General features: G+C 31.1%; 1 protein-coding gene across 1 annotated transcript in view; it reads left to right on the top strand.

Annotated features, from left to right (window-relative positions):
- rl (Mitogen-activated protein kinase rl) overlaps window positions 1-17344 on the top strand; it is a 35692-nt gene extending 18348 nt beyond the window's left edge. The window contains exons 3-8 of the mRNA XM_085204406.1: window positions 910-1020; window positions 1932-2066; window positions 3897-4013; window positions 6086-6253; window positions 12254-12442; window positions 13801-17344. Coding sequence (XP_085060532.1) covers window positions 910-1020; window positions 1932-2066; window positions 3897-4013; window positions 6086-6253; window positions 12254-12442; window positions 13801-13920 — 840 coding nt within the window. The 3' untranslated portion in view covers window positions 13921-17344. The remainder of the gene's footprint in view (window positions 1-909; window positions 1021-1931; window positions 2067-3896; window positions 4014-6085; window positions 6254-12253; window positions 12443-13800) is intronic.
- The last annotated feature ends 6452 nt before the right edge of the window (window positions 17345-23796 follow it).

Consider the following 23796-nt stretch of genomic DNA (forward strand, 5'->3'; position numbering starts at 1 on the left):
TTTCCACGTTATATAAGGTTGGCAAGTAGGTATCTTCTGTTGAACAGCTTGTGCTGGTTGGTGTTTGTGTTTCTTTGATAGGAGGAAATGTTTGCCTTTTATTTCGTAAAGCGTCACTTAGAATTCTGTCATCCGATGCTGTTGAAGATGAGAAATGACGTTGTTTATCATATTATTTTTTATTCTGTCTTATGAAAATACAATCCACAAAAAACATGTGACAAAAAATTATGTCTATATCTATATATATAAAATCGAAAGGTCACTCACTCATCACGAAATCTCAGAAACTATATGTGCTAGGAATCTCAAATTTTGCATAGGAGTTACTTATAGGACGTAGGTGCTCGCTAAGACGGGAATTTGCAATATTCGATTTCTAAGGGGTTGTTTTTGGGGTCGAAAGTTTGTATGAAACTTCGTTACTACAAATGCTAGAAGTCTCAAATTTTGCATAGACGTCACTAGGACGTAGTCATGGAGACAGAAATTAATAATTACATAGTTCACGCGGGTGTAACCGAGAGCGGGCCGCTAGTTTATTATAAAATCGTTACGGATCGGTGTTTTTATATGAATGTATCAGAGAAATGCATTGCAATTATTGTGCCTTAACTGATTTAATTGCAGTTGTCACTATTGTACTTTGGTAAGCTTTTCTTAGTATTTAGTTGTTTTATTCCAATCGGTTAGAAATAAAAAAGTTATACTATTTCAAAGAATGTTCAATTCAATTTAGATATAGATATTGTTTTTAAATTGATATTATTATTAGAAAACGGGTATATTGCAGATTAGTTAATTGATAATTATATAGATGTAGCGGGCGAAGCCGGAAACGGGTCGCTAGTATATAAATTTAAGCTTTAGTAAAATTTCGTTAAACTAATACATTGTGTTTTGTTTCAGATTATTGATATAAGAGATATTTTAAGAGCAGAAACCATTGACCAAATGAAAGACGTGTACATTGTACAATGTTTAATGGAGACGGACCTTTATAAATTATTAAAAACACAGGTAACACAATAAGTTTCATTTACTTAATTAGTGTAGACGTCGTCGTGTTCGTGGCGCAGCCCTACAGTATAAACGCGGATGTGAGTACTTTCTTCTTATTTCTTAGCTCTGATAAAAAGACATAGAGATAGAGAAAGAGAGAGCGTTCTAACGATAAGTCTGCATTATGTGTGTATATATATTTCTACCCACAGTACTTCTAAGAAAAATAACAAAAATATCTCTTGCCTCTATTTTAACATAAAAAAATAAAACTTCCATACATGTATAAAACATGTTATTATTATTGAAATAGAATTTGCTCCTCGGAAATAATGTTATTCAATACAAACAAAACGAGCTATGCTATACAGTGAAACCATAAGAATGTGGTAATATAAGATTCTGTGTCCACTTTAAAAAAACGGTAACCAAGTTCATATATCAGCATGTTTCCAAAGGGTTTCGTAGGTCGAACTATACTATAATAGTTCTTGAAGTTGGACTGGGTTGGAAATTTGTATTCCAACTATCAACAAATATTTAAAAGTTCATACATATTAATGCAATATGAGAGTGTTGAAATATTATAGAATTTAGAATGTTAAAATATTAACATTTTAAACTTCACAGCTATTAAGCTTCACAGTTTATTTAGGCACTGCTGCTGCTACTGCATTCGCTTTCAGCTCGATTTTGAGAATGTAAATTCAAAAGGCGGAATTAAACGCCGCATATTATCTTTAGTGTATGAAAATGAAAATAATTATTTTCCCTCCCATGGAGGATAGATACCATAACCGTTGTTTTAAAGGTTTTTACAGTGAAACACTGCAAAACGATGTCCTTTAAAAGAAATTTGCTAATTAAAAAAAAACCTGTACAGGCATCATATGGTTTTGAATATAATAACTTGGAGTATTTTGTTTTAGAAATTAAGTAATGACCACATCTGCTATTTCCTGTACCAAATCCTGCGAGGGCTCAAGTATATCCACTCGGCGAACGTTCTTCACCGGGATTTAAAGCCGAGCAACCTACTGCTTAACACCACATGTGATTTAAAGGTAAACATGCTTGTTTTAAAATTTAACGAAAAATCATCGAAATTACGTTTTATTGAAAAGCATTTTTAAAATTATTTATCTCGATTTTCTACTAGATTTGCTGAAATAAAAGTTAAATTAGCTTCTTCATAAATATCCTAATTAACTCTTTAAGCTACAGTCGTATGAAAACATTTCTTGGTATATTTTATTTATATTTCGCTTATACTGAAACACAGCTTGGTAATTAGAGGAACTCCACCAATTTCCTTAAGTTCTTATGAAGTGCAGTCACGCAGTGCTACGCAATAAAGGATACCTCAATATTCCTACAGAAAAAGGAGTATATTAAAAAAATAGGGTCGTAAAACGATTTTAATATTAAAAAAGAGCTTTTCAATTATAGGATCGTATACTTACACCCTAACCAACTAGCTATACCATAGGAAACGGGGCTGCCATTGGCCCTTAAACATTTAAAATTTAATATAGGTTCTCTCTCTGAATTTCACTAACACCAAAAATATAAAGTAGAATATTTGAATAACATAATTTGCCACAATTTACTGGAAAAGAATATCTCTAACGTTTCATAAAACTGAAAATTTGAAAACTAAATTAACCTAAAAATATACGCAAAAAAATCCACTTTAAAATTAATATTACTTCAGCTGTAGAAAAGCTGAGAACGATTTGAAATACAATTAATCAGTTTCAACGCCCTTAGGTTGGATGTCGTCAGCCTTCATTTACTATAAGAAATTATTTTAATACTCAGAATAGAGAAATCCTAGAAGTGAAACATGGCGTATTATGTTATTTACTATATATTACATAATTTGTGTGTAACGAACGATCTATAGATAGACATCACGCATTTGTTTGATTTTAATATTGGCGGTTTTAATTGTTGCGATGATTGATCCTTAAGCTTGTGACAATTGAAATATGGGAAATATTTTTGGTTCTTTTATTAAAAAAATGTATGATATGATAAATTACGTTATAGAAAGCGGGGAAAATGAAGAACGGAGTTTCTTAACACTAGGTTCCCTTTGCCTGCTGGCGACATTGCGATCTAATTAATATCTAATGTTTTAAAATTCCTTCATATCACCATTTCAGTATTCCATACATGTAATATGAACATAATATCCTCATGATATTCGCATCATTAATTGGGAGGAAGAGCTAAGATATCTATTTTAAACAAAACAATAAACTTTTAGCCATATTATACAATAATAACAACATAAAAGATACTGCCAGAAGGGCTTTGTTTCATCAAAGTTTTAAAGAAACCATGGCTCGTTCCGCAATTAATTAAGCAAATATTACCATTTTACAAGATAACAAACGGCTTTTGGCAGCATCTTGTTACTATAATGAAAGTGTTAAACGCAAACCCGCTGCGTTGATAGACCTCGTTAGTTTTAATCTTTTCACTCTGTCTTGTTAAAATCTTTGACCGCAATTATTTTAAATATCATATTTTTTTATTTAATTAAAGCATATTTAGACTTTTCAATACTTATTTCCTTATTTTAATGATGTCTTTTTTTAATAAATTTTTAAGATACACCTTACTGATATTTTTATATTACTAAACATTTACATATATAGAAAAATTACGTAAGAAAGCAGTTTTTAGAACAACATATGAATTACCCGATACACATATCCGTGTAAATCTGCTGACAGCCTGTTAGGCAAATTCTCAAGAGATACTTCACAAAATAACTTTAAGAAAAACTACGAGTAATGCACATTATTGATTTGGCATAAAATTAGTTTATGTAACTTTTTAGATATACAATATAAATTCTATTTACATTTTTTATCAATATTTAGATTTGTGACTTTGGTCTGGCGCGAGTGGCGGACCCGGACCACGACCACACGGGCTTCCTCACGGAGTACGTCGCGACGCGCTGGTATCGCGCACCAGAGATTATGCTTAACTCGAAGGTAAATAAGATATAATATATGTGTTATTTTAAAAAAAATGCTGCGAAATCGATCGACTGGTTGTGAGTTCGATTCCCATTTGAGGAAATTGAATTTTTTTTTAGTATTATAAAATTGTTTTTTTTTTTATATATACGGCTATACGTCAGTTACCTATTAGTTCGGTCAGCAACACATTTAATATGATTACGTTATTGCGTGTTTTAAGTTTAACGGTTCATGACATCGTATCACTTACATTATTTACATATTTAGTACATACAAAATTTGTATATTAATTATTTGAGCGTGAGATTTTTATCGTTTAATACTTATATTAACTTAATTCTTTTTTTTTTTATTATTAACTTGTTAGTTTTTATATTAATTGCTTAGGTTTACGTAGTTTTAATTATTATCGTTACATTTAATTTTTTTATTTTTTTTATTTTACTTAATGGATCCACTATAAGGTTCAAAATATAGTTTTAAATGTATTTCTTTAGTTTAATACATAAATAACCTAAATTTTGATATTATAATGTGAAATAAAAATATTTTATCGATTCTAAAGTAACGAGGCACGTCATTATTTTCAGCCCCAATGGCGTGGCGCGGTCGCTCGGGAGCTTCGTAATTTTTCGCAAATTGCGCTTCAGCCTCATAAAAGTTTCGCTTGAAAAATCGTGAAAAGAGATAGTATCCATCGAGAATGACGTGCATAATTTGTACAGTTCGATTCTTTCGATGTATTACTATCGAAAAATCGATATAGAACTTTATTTTAAGGGAATATGATCGATTTTATTTCAATTCAATTAAAATATAGATAACGAATGGGATAATGGAACTATTGAGAGCACTTGTGCTGAGGGTAGAGTATCGATTTGTCTCTTTGGGTAGGTGAAATTGAATCCAATATACAACTATACGTAGTATGCTAACAAAGTTTTTTGTTATATGTTAATTTGGGAATTTTAAATTTACATAATCAATATATATAAAAGGACTTGTCCTCACTGACTGAGGTAAGACGCACGCACAGCCGTAACCGCTGATAGTAGAAACGTTAAATTTGGAGAGATGTTTACTTTCGTAATCTGGACATCCACTAAGGGATTTTGAAAAATTTTAACCTTAAAAGGGTGAAATAGGGATTCAAAGTTTGTATGGAAAAAATTTTAAATCGGCACAGATTTTTATAAAATTTGAAATTTAGACTCTTAAAAATATTTCATTGAAGACATGTTTCATGGGTTATTAGAATTCACCCTTAAATACGCAAGCGAAGCTGCGCGCGTCCGCTAGTATATATATTTTTTAAATCTAACAAGACTTTAAATCATCCATTCGGCATAAGCTTTGAAAGCTTTCTTGACGTTCGTTGTTCGCTGAATGTAACGACTTGCAAGAAATTGTGAGCTTCTAATATTTAATAAGAGCTAAGCTAAGGAACAGTATGAACACATTGAAAGGGGACACGAACATCGCTTTTTTTAAAATCTTATATTAAATAAGAAATATCTCAATTTCGTATCAGCCCTTTTTATATGTTATCCATTGTGTGTTTTACGAAATATTATTTTCTTCTCTTTGACTGTTTCCCTTAATTATTGTATTGTAAACAGGGTTTTTCGACCATAGCGACTCGACATTGTGCATTAATTAAATTTTTACTGCTCTCGTTGTCTGGTATATAGTTCTTTTAGGAAACAAAAACTTTAATGAAAAACAACGAAATATTTTTGTCATCACTTCAAAATACATCGAGGTCATGGCGTTAGGTCGTCGTCTGACTGTAAACTTGATGATTGTGGGTTTAATACTTATTCAGGGCAATAAGGAATCATTTTTATTGTTCGTTCCGGCACTCAACACGCAATGACTGGTATTCGAGTGAAGAACGGAGTGCCTTGCCACTAAATCCTGGTCTCTCATCTGCTATATAATTACAGGCAAAGCGTGCAGTTGAAGACATATACGTTGAATTTTGTTTCTTGCTTTAGCGATGTAAATAATCTGCTTAGTATACTTACTAATATTTTTTTAATATAGCAGTGATACATCAACATAATAAAAAACAATTCGTGCAGGGTTACACGAAGTCCATCGATATCTGGTCGGTGGGATGCATTTTGGCTGAGATGTTGTCAAACCGGCCAATCTTCCCCGGCAAGCACTACCTCGACCAATTGAACCACATCCTGGGCGTTTTGGGATCACCCAGCCAAGAGGACTTGGACTGCATTATCAATGAAAAGGTACGAAAATTATAAAAACATTACATACTATAAACTCAACAGCTCTATAATAAATATATTTTTAATTAACTGAAAACATAATTTTATCGTTCTTGATTGAAGTACATATTTAATTAATAATGGATTAAATTAATATATTAGAGAGTACGTCTATTCCCAGTAGACATGGCTGTTTTATGACTGTTTGTTACAAGTTATAAATTTACTCCACAGACAACATAACAAATTCATGAACTACAGCTGTCCATAGAGAGATATTAAATAGTATAAAACCTTACTATAATTTACCTGTACAAAGACTTAAGTTTCGCAAAAATATTAAAAAAAAGGAGACCAGTTTGCGAAATAATATATATAGCGGTAGTGCTCCAATTAAACAAATTATATAAATTTACATACATAATAATAAATAACAAATGTTAATAAATATTTCTAAAAATAGCCATTGTTATAAAGAAATTATGTACCTTGTCTAAAAATAACAAAAAGACTAAATTAAAACAAGAATGAACCAAATCAAATAATCTGATTGTTTTCCCTGTGTATATATAAACTTTGCGTGTTTTATGTTTTCATTTCGGTCACGTCACGTTCCGGCTATCTGGACAATTCCAGTGAGGGGGCGTAGTCTCCGAAAGAATAACCAATTCTCCAATATCTCTATGGGATTAATGCTAAAAAAGTATTTGAAGCGCAAAGTTTAATTAAGATTATATTTAAATGTGTTTTTGTTTGTATAGATTTTATGAAAATAACTTTTGTATACGTAGATTAGGACAGCCCGTGTTATATTTTAGGAATAAATTAGAAAGCCAATTTCTATTAATTCAACTTCTTAATATACTTTACTAAATTTCTACGTCCTTATTTATGTAAACCATGGTAATAGTTGTTTTTATTTTTAATAACAATTTATTATGGTTTATTAAACGTTGTATGTACAACTTTTAGAAGTTACAGAGAATCAATTTTAATTAGTAAAATATAAACTTATGCTAGAACCTGTGAGCAAAAAACGAACATAAAAAAGTTTTTACACAAACTTGGCCCCCTTTTTTTTTTCTTAAATTATTTTTTCTTAATTTTCTTTCTCGTTTCTTCAACGACATTATTCATACAAAATGTAGCCCGAGTAGCAGATTGGGTAGGGCGTTGATGACTCATTCGTCATTGCCTTTTATCGATAAAGATTATATGTATTTAAAATCTTTACCACACTCTATATTATTTATATTACCTATGGGTACTTTATTTACATTTTTAATAGTTGTTATATAGTGTTAAAGAAACAGCATTTTAATAATAATATTTTATTTTTAATTCATTATTATTATTTAATGATAATTTAAAAAAACGTTAGTTAAAGTTAATAAACTGAAACATGGATGTAGACTCTCTGTAACTATATAATGTACATACATATAAAACATATTATTTTCTATTAACATTAATTAAATTATCTTTTGTGTGCGCACCTAATATGTAATTTGCACTTGTAGAGGCCTAAGCACTCGAGAGTATGCTCCTAAAGAATGTCGTATATGAGGCCTGATGTTCCATTGTGTAGTCCTACATCAAATTATAAGCATTTCCAGAGTAATTTCGGCACAAAAATGTTATTACTAGAGAAAATTCAACACGAATACCATTATACTATCATATAAAATGCTAAAATAAATATATATATATTTTGTACATTTATGTTGTTTGTTTGATGAAATTATAGCTATACATACAACATGGGATACATACATTAGATTGTATTCTTTTCACATATATTTTTAACTTCTAAAATATTATTTGGTAAATAATATTTTAATGTTGGCTACAGTAACACTTGTTTATAAATGTATATATAACTGATCTAATGAAATTATCGTCCCCTACAAAGTGTTCCCCTACTCCAACCCCGAAGAACACTTTGCTCATCGAGCATTTTATTAATAGATACCACTAAAGCCTACACAATTGCCTTATAATTTCATTTCATGCCATTGACTTGCAGATTATATAAAAAGTTAATTAAATTAACTTTTTTACAGCTCATTTTTTACCGTTATTGTCCTGAAACTTCGAGTTCTACATAAAAAATCTTTTACATAGTTTATCTTATACTTTAGTATTATACTAGTTTATAATTAATTTTCCCTCCCGTATCTTCTAGTACGTAATTTTAAATATTATACGTTCATAATCTTGGTTTTAAACGAACAACCTCATCTAACGAGATACTTTATTCATAGTAGATAGAGTTAATGCATACGAAGTTGTGCTGCAACTACGTAGACTTAGATGCACTAAACCTAACTTTGCTTCATCCTAAGTAATGCTATGAAATGCAAAATAACCATGAAATTATCTACAGCGCTAATAAATTACTACTTAAACAGGTCGATGTGTATAAGAAATATTTTAAAATATAATAAGTGTAATAGATAATTAATTTTAGAAAATATATTTTTCCGTAAATTTTGTTTCTCATTAGCATAGGTGAAAATTAAAATGAAAATGTATCGTATATGTTTTAATTTCGTTCTGGACCCAATTCAGTCAATTTTCTCACAAACCGTATCATAAAATGGAATTAATAAAATGAAAACTTAATTTATATCTGTATAAAGCTGGTTAAGTTTCATTTATTTCAATATTCATATAAAAGTGGAAATGGAAGTTATTAATTAATAAATATCATGAGTTATTTATTTTACTTAGTCCCAATACTCAAGACATATATGTAATCTGTACCAATATTCGATTATCACACGATCGTACATAAATAACGATTGATAAAATAAATATTGCTTTATTATCTTATCATTATTATTATTCGAGCGTAGCCAACACTTATATATAATACACAGCAAACAACGTTATCCCTTACGCAATATAAACGATCAACGAAGAAGATTGGCAAAGGTTAGGAATAAACAAGACATTCTCATTGTAGTCTTTATTGGATTCCTCATCCATAATTGATGGACAAGGCGTGCATGGCGACGAAACGGTCGATTCGGCGTTACGTGCCCTGAAAATGCCTCACTTTTCTTTATTATAAAAGTGAATTCTTCTCAGGTTGGATTTTCTTCGCATCTAGATATATATTTCTTATATTGTGATAGTTATATTTTAAGATGAAAGTAAAAGTGTTTAAGATATCAAAGTATTATCGCAGTTCAATTACGAAGAGTCTATACATTTCGGCCAGTCAGCGTTATTTTCAGTTTAATATTCTTAGCTGGCAAGAAGATATTAATAATAAATCGATATGTCTATAATGGTTTCACCTTTCAGTTTCCTTCCAGGGTCATTTTTTGTAGGCACTCTTCGCGCTAGACATCCCTATTTTTTAGTAAATTATCTATGTTAGTAAATGACACTTTGATAAAAATATTTTCGCTTTAATCAATTTATTTCAATTTCCAAAACGTTTTAGATAAAACGTCCTCACAGTATAGTAATGTTGATGATAGAGCAAATAACAGATGCGGGATAGTTGTTCTTTCCCATCAACATCAACTGGTTGATGTATTTGAAAATGCATTTCGGTGTTGTTGTTCACCACAATTGTTTTTTTAACTAGTAATAGGCAAATTGCTCTGTGAAATTAATTATTTAATGCAAACGCTAATATTCTACTTGTTTAGGTAGTAGAAAAGATTAATAAATGAATTCGAGTCTAGGTATATAATATTACATAGATAGATAGATAAACAAACTCTTTATTGCATACATAAACAAACACATAACTAAATAGTAAAACAAAAGACATAGAATAGTATGCAAAGGCGACCTTATCACTATTAGTGATATTAGATTGTTCTTAGCCCAAAGCGCTTTAAAATTATGTAAATTAAATTTCGTTAGAGTCTAGACTAAGTAAAACCTGTTATGCTAATCCTCATCTTAGTTTTTATCTGAAAGTGCACAGCAAATCTCATTTGTTAGCTCATATGAAATTATCCAAATGGATTCAAAATTGGATTCTATAGACATGTTTTTTTAATTACTTGCTGCCTCTGTGGGCTTATGCACAACAACTTTGCTAAAGACTTAGTTTACGATTCTATATAAAGAATAATAGATACATGTTTATAGTTTATTTAATGACAGTTCGCACTCATGTTGAATATCTTCTTATTATCGTTAATAGACTCTTCTCATATTTTATGCACAAGTAATGAAAACGTACATTTCCTTTCTAATCAAAACTTTTGATTGAGGTTGGCTTCTTGTCGAACTTTTGACACCTTGTTAATTTATATGGTGACAAATCGAAGCTGTGCTTATTGAGGAATACAATTTTATTTGAGGTAGGTAATTTAAGTTTAAAAACAAGGTGCAATATTTTTTATTTTGTATAAAAATATCAATACGCTATGTTTTGAAAATTCGGTAGAAACCAGTGAACAAAGTGTTTTAACATTAAGCTCTATTTGATTACACTGCTACATACACAGTGACGCTAAAAAAATACTATCTTCGTAATAGAATGAATTATATGTTTTGATAGTTTGACGTATAACCCTTCTCAATTCACCAATTAGTTAAGTTATTACATAAATTAGAAAAACATTTTCAACTACATAAGCATAATTGATTAAATATTTCTGAAATAGAATAACTAGTGGTATAGCTCAAACTCTTTGATATGAACCGTTTGTTTTGGCTAGTTGTAACAATTTCAGATAAATTTGGGAACAAAGACTTTGTTATCCAACAATATGGCTCAACTAACGTTCTGAATATACAAGGGACTTGATTGCTATTGTTTACTTTATTATTCCAAATCAACTAGTATATATAATTTATATCGATTCAAATTAATTACAATAATGTCACGCAATGAAATTAGTCTGCTTAAACGTAATGCTCGTGGATACCATGGACGCCATTTTTAAATGGAAACATGAAAACAAAGGGGTGTTATAAGTTTGATCTGTTTTTGGTTTTTATTTTTTTAGTTTTTATATATATAGTTTTAGTTTTTATATATTATATCAATTATTGTATAATAGGCGAAAAATTCGGCGTAGTCTTGTCATGATAGGTTGTCCCGTCCTACCATTTAAGACGATTAAATATATTGATTGATATTGTTGTACTCGTAGGTACATCGTTTCACATATTATTATGTTAATTAAAACGTTAATTCGGATGATGGCGGTGGTTTGCTACTAGGTTTTTCTGTTAATTCCGGAACAAACATCGGTTTTCGGCACCTGAACCTACTTCCGAAATTTCTGTTGTACAACATATTATGTTTTTTATTATCTTAGAATCAGCTTTTGATTTTGGGCGACTTATCGACATTTATTTAATCTTCATATATAGAAAACTTCTTATTTTGGGTCCGTTTAAGTACACGAGTGACGGCATGGAATATAATTCAGTACTATATCTTTCTGGGATATTCATATTCACATTCATAAAATAAAATGTATATTTTTATTCTGATCTACTGTATTTTTTTACATAACATTGTTATACGTTCGCTTTACGAAAAACATGTGACATTTTTGTAAATTATAGGAGTTAGCCAAAGTCAAACGTATTTTTAAATGCATGCCTGAAACACCTGCTCTTTACAGATGGCTTCGTTTGAAAAATTAACTGTCATATACGTATTTTCCATATTCAAGTGAAGAATAGGTATTATACTCGTGAAATTGTACCTGACAAACAAATTATAATATAAAAACCAGTTAAGTACGAGTCCGACTCGCCTATCGAGGCTTTCGTATCTATTTCAAGATTGTATGGTGGGTTCGATTCCACTTTAGTGGAGTGAATGATTATTTATGAATATTTTCATTTCTTCCCTCTGGTAATAAGGCAAGACACGGCGTTGAGTTGCGCCACTCAACACGCAATACCTGGAAAATTTGGCGAAAAATCGGGAATGGAGTGTCTTAACACTAGGTTGCTTCTGCCTACCACACCGAAGCGTGAAGCTGATAAAAAAAGCATACAACAAATATTAAATGCTACATTTATTCACAGGCACGCAGTTACCTAGAGTCATTGCCGTACAAGCCACGCGTACCGTGGACGGATCTCTTCCCCGGAGCGGATACCAGGGCGCTCGACCTCTTGCATCGTATGCTAACCTTCAACCCCAACAAGCGTATCACGGTTGAAGAGGCCTTGGCGCACCCTTATCTGGAACAGTACTATGATCCTAATGACGAGGTTAGTATGTTAGACGCTTATAAATCATAATGTTCACGCTTATTTAGGGTGAATCTTATACTATTAATTAATTAATATTAATATAATGATAATTAGGTTCCCTCTGTTTACCCTACTATACGCGGGACACAGCGTGAAACGTGATGTTTGTTCCACTTTAGATTTAGATGAAACTAAATAATAATAGTTTACATATCACAATAACACAAGTTACAATTTATGTAAACATTTTGTATAATTTGGCTTGGGCGCGCTTGAATCCTTACTAATTAATAAATGTTATACGTCATCGGGGCGCAGTAAATAATGGCCTGACTGTATAAGTGATGGTTGACCGTTCGATCACATTTCAGGATTGGTCCTGCAAAGAAAAAGCGTGGCGTTAGGTTACGACACTTAATGCGTATTCTGTTAAAAATCTTCATCTCTTTTCATCAGAAAATCGGGGTGCTGGTAATGTGTTAAATGCATAGAAGTGAAAAAACTTGTAAAATTTGAGCTCTTGTGCATTTAATTATTGTCAATGTCATTATAATGGCTGTTATACATATATCAACAGTGTCTAATATGTCGACAAATACATACTCGTATAGGTTATATTGATAAATTGTTTGCCGCAATACGGCGCGTAGTGGTGTAATAGAAGCCACACATCACTGTCCGTTAAATAATAACACGTGAGCGGATCCTATATATGAATAAATAACAAATTTGTATAGATACGTATAAAAAGTTTAATCCAACAAAATATTACAAAGGACAATTTAGTACAATGGTGAAATATTTCATGTTTATTTTAAAGTAATTGGAGGTAATCCCGAGGTATAATTTGCGATATCCGCCAGTGGGAAATTGAATTAATAACAATCAGCACTCCTGAGACCTGACCCGGGGCTCTGACGACGCGAAATATTTACTTTGTAAATTTAACAAATAAATATACAGTGTCAATACGGTGCTTATTGTTACTCCATTACGAAACAATCAACAAACTCCATTTATTTGCGAACAAGGAAAAACTCGTTCTGTAATAAATCGTACCTCTTGGGTCTAGATACAAGTAAAAGTTTGTAGCTATCGTAAATAAAGGTTTGCTTTTTGATGACGAATTGGCTTTTAATTGGTTTTTGTTCGTTTATTTTTTAAAGATAATTGTAATACAAAGGGACTTTTTAGGACTAATTGTAATAATGTATTGGAATGTTCAATAAATAAAGGTAGATTTTATATTACGCTCGGACATATACAATAATTTCAATTTGTTACATAATTTTTGTCACACAATTAGTCTAAGATATACAAAATTATTTATTAATAATAACTTTAATAAAATATTATATAAAAATTTTTCATTGCAGCCCGTCGCCGAGGAACCGTTCCGATTCACAATGGAACTAGACAACTTGCCGAAGGAGACACTCAAGAAGTTCATATTCGAGGAGACCCTGTTGTTCCAACAGTTAAACGAAGACGCGTAGACCTTCATACAGTTCACGTCACCAACATGGCGGATGCATGCAAGCTCAATTCAGAATTTCAATAAAATTTAATATTTCCCCATAGGTTGTTAACGAGTTAACTTAGTGTTGCAGTCATCGTTATTAATGTGAATGTATTTCGATTGCCATATCTTATCTTATCAGCTCGTTTACTAGAAATTGAATGATGGGCACTCGATATAAACGTTTATTTAACAGAGATAGATAGAAGCAAGAGTTTGCATGCCTTTTATCCTTATTTCAGTTTCAGTCTCCCACCACGTCGCGGTCAACCGAATGGCTAACTAGGTATTATTAATTCTTCGAGTATTTTCATTGCGTTTTATTCGCTAAATTCGTATTATATATAATGTTACTTTAAGATTCGTACTTCTATAGTTATTGGCATGTTATCTATCACCAGCTTAAAAACATGCTCGCTGTATATTTATATTATATCAGTTCAAATATGAATGTTTTACAACGATTTTATATTAATTCATTTCTTTATCTTGACGTTTAGTAATTTTTTTATCTGTTATAAGAATATAAATTAAGTGTATTAATTAATATGAATAGTAAACGTTCGACTGGATGTAGGATTTTGGAACAGTAGATAAATAGATGATTATAGATAGGAGTTTTCTCAATTTTATCAACGTTACCCCTAGTCGTGCGGGTTCGGAACGATGTGTGGAATTGCGTGATTTTACAGTATTACAGCGAATTGGTTTAGAGGCGAGAGGCGTAGGAAGAACATTATTCCTGAAAGACACATACTCAATATCGTGAGAGCCTAGTGGCTGTCTGGGTTAGCTTTATGATCTATTTGTTTTATTTATTTACTTGCTACGATTACATTTGGTAATTTGGATGTTGACGTTAAGATTCCTTTATGGCGTTGGCTATAACCAAAAATGAATAGTGGAGGAGCCAGCTAGCTATAGTCTTTTCATGGTAAAATAACAAAATATGCGAAATATTTGAAAGATATTTCTATATGCTTTAAATTAATAAGGCACTCATGGCTTATGGCGTCACGGTTCGTTAGCACTCTCTGTGTTAATATGAAAATATACTCTTTATTACTAAGCTTCTCGTTCTATATGTTTCATTTTGCAAAACGTGTCAACATCCTTAATTGAAACAGGTCATATGACTAGAAATCCTCAAAACTAGGAATAGGTACTGTTTAGAGGGAGACTATATTCATATGCTGCAATAATATTTACTCCTACTTTTGCTTACTACTCACACGAGATGCTAGATTTATTCAAAGGGATAACTCGATGGACAAACGAATGTATAACGATAATATTGTTGAAAAATTTTTTAGGAATAATGAAACTTGTTTAGGATCGTGGTTACTTGCGATTATTGTTGAGATCGAGACGGTTAAGAGTGTAAATGTGTACTCATATTTTACATTTTGAATTAATATAAATTTTGGAAATGTCACTCGACGAATTTTTGGGCACTTATTTTCTCTTTTTTTCTTCCGTAACTGTCCGAGTCTCCTGCGGCGTTTGTTAAAAAACTCGTTCACTTTGAACGCTTTCAATAATTCTCGTCTTCCTTCTATCTATGTACATTCGCGCACAATACTACTATTAGAATAGTCTTCATATCAGATGTTTTAAATAGCAGTTGATATTGATATCTTTATGAAATTGTGCGTGTCTAGCGAGTTTTTTAACGAACCTTCAGTTGCCTCGTGTCGACTATAGTACGCAGTTTCGTGTGTTTTCATTTCGTATATTTGTTTGTGTAATGTTTGCTACGGTGCGGTCGGCTTCGTGACTGATTGCTTCGAAATTAATAGCTATCGATGTGGTCAACTGTGAATTCGCCGTTATTATTTGAAAACGTTACATACATACGTTTAATAGAAGTGGTCGTTAAAAATGAAAGGGATATATTAAAAGTAATACCTTCGTAACGTTCGAAACATTCTACGGTAACGTAGCTCCTAGCAATGTTCGATAGTCGATAGCGATTACTTTTTCGAGTCTGTCGTCTCTGTCAGAAAACGGAGACACACGCTGATTGTATTTTTGGGAGCATATTAAATGATTGTCATTGAAATTTAGCGTAATATTTGAGTAATTTGAAAAGTTTAGTCTCTAAATTCTTATTAATTCTTGGGACGTCTGTTGTATCGTATTTAAAGGTTTATTATATTGATGTTGTGCTGCCTATTTAAGACTGCAATGAAGTGAAAAATTAAATATATTGTTTATTAACTGATTCTGCACTGTATAATTTTTATGTCGATATTTTTTGTATCGCTTGTTTTTATGAAATCATTTATGTGCGACATTTTAATTAATATTTCGTAGTAATAAAAAATTGCAGTCTTAGTTGAAGTGACATGTAGTGCGTATACGTCGTTGGCGTAAGAATAAGTCACCGAATCGCCTTGTTGTATGTATTCATTACAAACGCTTTTACTCAAGCGTTTTACGGGTTGCGATTGTGATTGAATTCCGTAAATTGTGTAATTTTCGTTGTATAATAAAAAAACAATATTTTTGATTACACCCTTCTCTCTAGAGTCTAGACAGCTGTTTCATATAGTTTATCAAGCGCAAAAGAGCGTTGTGGGTTCGATTCCCACTCGAGGAAATTGAAACAAATAATTTCTTCGTTCTGGTGTCTAGGGTAAGTGCGTTTGGCGTTGAGTTCCGCCAATCAACACGACATGCCTCCGGAATTCGTCGGAAAATGGGAAATGGATTGTAATACTAGATTCTTTCCACATACCCTGCCGTGTGCGGGATACAGAGTTACGCTAGCGGATATACGTAATGAATGAAAAAACAATTCAGCCTATAATTAAAATCGATCAGAAATCGCCTTTTCAATGCATTAATAATATAAATATATTTTATTAAGAGTGGCGAAACAAACGCAATCGGAACGCCGTTACGTCGTTACGGAACTTTGGAAGTAGCCTGTTTGTACAGTTTCGACAATTGTTTCTCTTTAAAGATTTACAATCGCTTAATCACAAGTTTCAACGTATTTTTAGGAGTAAAACCTCGATTTTATTAATAAAAAGACAATTTATGATTATTGTGGCATAATAGTAGTTGTATTGCGTCTTATATGTGAATTACTTACATCTCGTTCGTCACAGATATCTCGCGTTTATTGTTAAGTGTTTCTAATATGAATGTGAAATCTTTTTTAAATGAAATATGAAATTTAAATTTTTTGGCGAGAAAGATTCTAATCTAGTAATTTTTCATGTCTTAATATTTTAAAGCGTTAAAGTAACACCAGAATATCATTACGTATTTATTGTTAAAATATGAGTGTTGCCATATTTTCTTAAGTCATTATGTACAAATTGGATATTGTAAGATCATTTGTTATCTGTCAACAGTTGAATATTACGAAAATAAAATTAAAACCAGATATATTTTTGTGTTTCATTCTTCATCAAAACTCTTTCGTATTACATTTAGGTAATTTTTATTATATCGTGGGATACGGAGTGTCTTAACTCTAGGTTTCCTCTGCCTACCTTGCTGTGTACAGGATCCAGGGATGAAGCTGATTTAATTAAATTTTTCTAATTATCATACCTATTATTGTGGGTTCGATTCCTACGCGATGAATTTAAATATTTAATATTTTCATTTCTTCCCTTTGGTTCCGCTTCTAAATACGCAAGTCCTCCAGAGTTCGGTGGAAAGCAAAGTGCCTTAACACCACTTTATTAAACCTCATTTCCTTTTTTCTAACTACTTTAATAATATTCATATTGTAAACACTACATTCATATAGTAACACTACTAACTACATATTTAAAAGACAGGCATTTTATTTGATCGATAATACAATCGGAACATTGAGTTCCCCTATAGCAACACGCGATGCTTCTGACACTTGCAATCAGAAACTTCAGCGTTGAATTGCTAACTTGTCAATCAGTGGAATATGGATCCAGATATTTTTGGTGGCAGTTCTCTATTTTTTTACAGTGTTTACCAAGGAAAAATAGAGTTGGATAAAGAATTAAGTACAGTGGTTTAACAACGTAGCTTAATTGTTTTATGGTTATTTATCTATTTTAAAGTAAGAACATTTATAATTTAATTAAAAGAAGTTATTAAACTTTAAATATTTAAAATGAATGTAGTCGTACAACAGCAAGTTCACTGATATTAATATTTATTATTTGGTTCCTAAAAGTATATAGAATTGATTCAATTTCAAAATATTCTTTATTCAAATAGACTATTATTATCAGCACTTTTGAATAGTCAAAAATTAGAGTGGATGATTAGAATGATGGGAAATGGAGTGAACATAATGTGAGAAATGAGAATAAAGCACATTTATAATAAGTAATCACAGTTGTAATGTTTACCAGGAACATAAAATAAGTATTAGCACCCAGCTCTTTTACAGTAGATACAATAAATATGTTGTAGTAAGTTCTACTTAAATACGTTAGTATCCCACAAAGGCAAACTCATTTAAAAACATAAATATTTTTAAATGTATCCGTTACGTACCTTTTCCTTTGTACAGAAATCTCGTCGTAATTGGATACTGGTCGTTTCAGTCATGTTATATATTACACAAATTTTATACTAAGCTATTAATATAATGTTGTAAGGCTTCTTTTAAGCCTTTACCCATCTTTTAGTAAGAATTACGGGGTCAGTTCGGAAATCCATAATTTAAAAAGACAAGTACCTGTTCAAATTAAGTACGTTGAGCAAGTTATGCATAAAACATTAAAAAAAAAATATTTTTTTAAGGTTTCAAAAGGATATGAAAAAAGTGTAATGGAAAGTAAGTAAAATTATTAAAATCTGGGGTTAATAGTTTGTATGGAAAATTTTTAAACCGGAACCGATTTTTATAAAAAATGGAATAAAGGCTCTTAAAAATATTTATTGACGTGTTTCATAGTTTACTAGAATTACACTGAAAATAATTTCATAAATATTTTTAATATCTTAATTTCACAAATATTTTAAACATTCATATAGTTCAAGTGGGCGAAGCCGCCCAAGTCCGCTAGTTCTGTATATCCGCCACGAGACAAGACCATAAATAATGTATTAAAGTATATAAACCAGTTATCTATGCTTGTAAAATAATTTTACGAGAACAATAAAGGTAGCGTTATAAAATGGCGCGAATCCACCAGAGCTTTCTAGTTAATAAGACCGCGCCGCGCTGCCGTAGCCGCATGTTAGTGAGCAGGTAATTGGCTTTAACGCGGTGATTACATTTTATTATTTACTTCCACGTGGTAAATGTAGGTATTCTTTCTTACAATACCTAAAACATATTTTTTTACTTTTCTTTTTATATCAATTATAAATAAATTATTATTAAGAAATGATAATATTATAAGATGATGAAAAATAACAATTGAAATATAACTTTTTTTTGTTTGTTGTCTTAAATTTCGTATTTCATATAAAATAGTAATTTGTGAAATTGATAGACGCGAAGACGTAAATGAAACTATGATGAAAATATCTAAATATTGTTTTCAAGAATCATTTATTTACCGTTTCGCTATAAATATAAATTAACTTTGGTAGGTAATACACCTGCGAGGCCAAAGAAGACTCGTCGAGTTAACGTTATTGTTGCTAAGTTGTGAAACGTTTTGTGAATTTATTATCTATCGTTGTTTTTTTTCTTAAAAAATATGTTGTTATAGTATGATTATAAAAAAGATTTTGGGTATATTTTTACTAATATGGTACTTCATGATCGATACATAAATATTATATTAAACTTATGTAATATTATTTTAAAATAATAAAAAAGATTCCTATATAGATAATAGGAATTACTTTTAATTAAATCTTCGCTCTGGCGTCAAGGGAAAGGGCGGTGCCCCTCAACATGCATCGCCTCCAGAATTCGGCGGAATGTGGGGAACGAAGTGGAATTCTCTAGGAACAGGAGCTTAGTGTTAAGGCACTTCGGTCTTAACACTGAGTAACTTAGACATACTCTTAATTACATAGCAGGTAACGTTTTTTGTAGGAATATATAATTATAATAATACTATGAAGACAAACAGTTAATTACAGTGTATACATTTCTTTAAAATATCGTATTTTATGAGGAAATTTCGAGAATTCTTTTGTACTTTAATCTGAAAAATGTATTTTATTTGTAGTATTTTTAAAATATGCTTTAACAATATATTTAAACATCAATCGAGTACGAGTAAATGTGCAATACCAATCGTAAAAACATCACTAACCTCTGAAATCAATAAACCTATAACGCCATTAGTCGATTAAATAACAATTTGAATCGACTTTATTCCACTAATGCGTGAAAATGTCAATTACGGTGTTCATTTTGTGATTAAATAAATGAACACGGCTAATTTCAAATTAAAAATTCTAATTTTATTTCGTAATTGCTATTTAAGCTCGCTAAAATAACTGAATGCAATTAAAATAGAATTTGTTTAGTTATAAATTGCACCCCTCACGCCTTATCTCGCACACAGCAGGATAGGCAGAAGAAACTTAGTGTTATGACACTCCATTCCCCATTTTCCGCCGAATTCTGGAGACATTGCGTTTTGAGTGGCGGAACACAACACCACGCTTGACCTTGACACCAGAGCAAAGAAATGAAAATATAAATATTTCTTAAGGCGCTGGGGCAAAGCGCAGCGTTGAGTTGCGCCACTCAACACGCGGTGCCTCCATAATTCGGCGGAAAATGGGGAATGGAATGTCTTAACACTAGGTGCCCTCTGACTACCCTGCTGCTGATTTAATTTTAATTCATGACTATGTAATTAGCAATATAAATGTTAAATAAAATATTTCTCAGCACTTACAACAAAAATGTTCATCTTTAATAATTTCCTTTGTTTTTCGCGCACAGAGAATTCTTGATATCGTAAAGCTGAGAATATCGTCGAACGGATTAGAGGCACGCCTTTGATTTAATCCTTAGAGCCTTTGTGTGTTTATCTTCTATCTATTTGAACGTCGTCGCTCCAGTCAATGTGTGGTAATGGAAGTATTAAGTGATATTCCGGAAAATGATCCATAAAGATATATGTTTATGTAATTACTTTGTAATTTGTTTACTCACGATATACTAATCAGCGTTTTTCATCTTTACAGTTACGAGTTTCAGCTTTGCAGAGTATTAAAATTTAATTTTATTTAAATTGAGTTTTTCAACTCCGAATGAATGTAATATTCAGAATATTATAACGTGTCTGCCTGTACCAGTACCATTTGTACTTTGCATTTTTGCAGTTGCTTGTAAACCAAATATTCGACATTATTTAATAATGTGGTTATGAAACAAATTGAACGCTCATTTTATTTAAATTTGAGCTAAATAATAACAGCAAAACGAATAATTAAATTCAACATTATCGTATATTAAATTCATCATTTTAATAAATCGTACAAATATATTGTTATTTGTAATACACATTTCAAAATGAAAGCTGCAATCCGTAGCTAAGTCCCGTAGCTTGTAGCTCGTAGCCGCTACGAGATTACACTCCTATTGAAATAGGTTTATTTAAGAGTATATTTTACAGTAAATTTGCTGCATGGAAAACTATGAATTATGTCTATTTTTATATTGTATATCTAATATACAGTAAAAGAATCCATATGATTTGGAACAATAATAAAAGTTATTTTTAACGCAAAACTCTTAGCAATGAATACTTAAAAAAAATATTAAGATGTAAAATAATTTTATTAGAACACAATATTATTTTTATTTTCACATATTGATTACGTTGCAAGTAAAAACCATGAGTACAATCATCACAAATTACAATCATCACCAATGACATACTTAATGCAAGTATTTTCTTATGTTCACAATATATCCCACACAGGCTGGCAACCTGGCAACCTGGCAACCTGTTAAGGATACAAGGCCATGCTCCAGGAAGGCAGCAGCCAATTTTAATATGACAACATTTGTGGGCGCTTAGGATGTTTACATTTTTAGTATTAAAAAAATGCTAAACTTATGGTGACTATTTAGGAAGCAGTCTTATTATGGTTTCTTATTATGTTGTCTTATTTCAGATATGCTAAAATGACGTAGGTCTGGCAGCTCTGGGATCTTGGGCTATTACGATATATTTAATTTTTAATTAATCTTACAGTTACCGTCGGTACACATATGACACCATAAAACGCCTGTTATAAAAGAAATAGCAATTTATTGACTAGCCACTGTTCTTCAAAAACATTATTTTATATGCTCTATTTACAAGTACCTAAACATTACACAAATTAAGTTATGACATAATTTGACGTTACTTATCGCACATGTTTTAATTATAAACTGTTACCGATGAAGGGTGTGCCATATGTGGCGTTTAACGTACTTAATTAAACTCAATAATAATTAATTATTATAACGCCTGAGTACTTGCGAGTATTTTGGTGGTTAATAATATAGTTTACGTAAATATATGCACATTACTATGAGACATTGATATGGTTATGGGTTCGAGTCTCATTTGAGGAAATTTAATATATAATGTTTACGCCACTCAATGCGCAATGCCTTCAGAATTCTACAGAGCAGTGAAGAACAGAAGTGTCTTAATGGGAACGGAGTGTCTTAACACTAGATTTCCAGGTTCCTTCTATCTAACTATAGATATTTATTTTTAAATAAAAACTGTTGCTTTTATATATGGTAATGTAAAATCTATCTACTTTCATATTTGCGTTAAAGACAAAAGTTTTAGAAACGTCAGCTTCAATTATTGGTCGGCATCAGCACTTTAAACGCTATTAGGCTCCGAGCGTCCTCAGACAGAATTGAAAGCTTACCCCATTAACAGTAATTGAGTTATATTGGATCATATTTTTGAATTTAGGCTTTATTCGACTGGAATGAAAAATATATATGAATATATGATATTATATGTAAGAATATCTACATAGAAATCCACATGGATATATGTAAAAAGCTTCATAACTCAGTAAAGATGACTAATTGCAAATAAATGTAAATATATATTTAAAAGTAACAGACACTGCCGCGTAACCGACCTGCCGTGCCGCCGCGGTTATATAACCAATTTATATACAAATATCAACCGTTTGAGTAAATAAAACATTATTAAAATAAAATCTGCTTAAAATTATAATATAAGCCGTAATATAAATAAACAATCACAGTATTCATTTTATGTATATTATACAGCTTACATAAAAGCAGGCTAATGTCAACTTTGCAAAATTAACACTAATATCCAACATAGCCTACTTACACAAATTGCTTTTATTTTAATAACATGAGCACTTGATGAGAGATGCGAAAACCACAATTAACGAGTATGTTTAATTTATTCTATACTTAGTATGTAATTCATTAAATTAAAATGATTTCTTTTTCACAAAAGTTTTAATTCACTAATTTAATCAACCAAAATTTTAAGCTTATATTACGAATTATTTAACCAATAAAAAGATCGGTTAAGTGCGACTCGGACTCCCCCACTGAGGATTCCGTACAAATTTCAGCATTATAACGGGAAATACAACTTACAAAGGTTGAGAAAAGTAAGTTTGCGGACATATGCACTCTTATTGTAAGAACAATGAACTACAAATACATGCAAGTTTCTAATGATTTTGTATTTATATTGTAAGTTCTCACTTCATGCCAAATTTCATAATTGGATGTTCAAGGAAAGTACCCTGTAGGTTTTTATTACGCTGCAAATTTCATAAAATGCAGCATAAATATTTATAGATGCTCGTATCTTTTGCTTCAAGACCATAGTTTAATTGGTTGGGTTAATTATATACAAGTATTTCTCAATAATTTCTGCTTAATACCATCCCATGAGATCCCGTCTGATCAATTCTG

This window comes from Heliconius melpomene, chromosome 20, assembly GCF_056956725.1.
Source record: "Heliconius melpomene rosina isolate 202511_hmr_F chromosome 20, ASM5695672v1, whole genome shotgun sequence".
Classification (NCBI taxonomy): Eukaryota; Metazoa; Arthropoda; class Insecta; order Lepidoptera; family Nymphalidae; genus Heliconius; species Heliconius melpomene.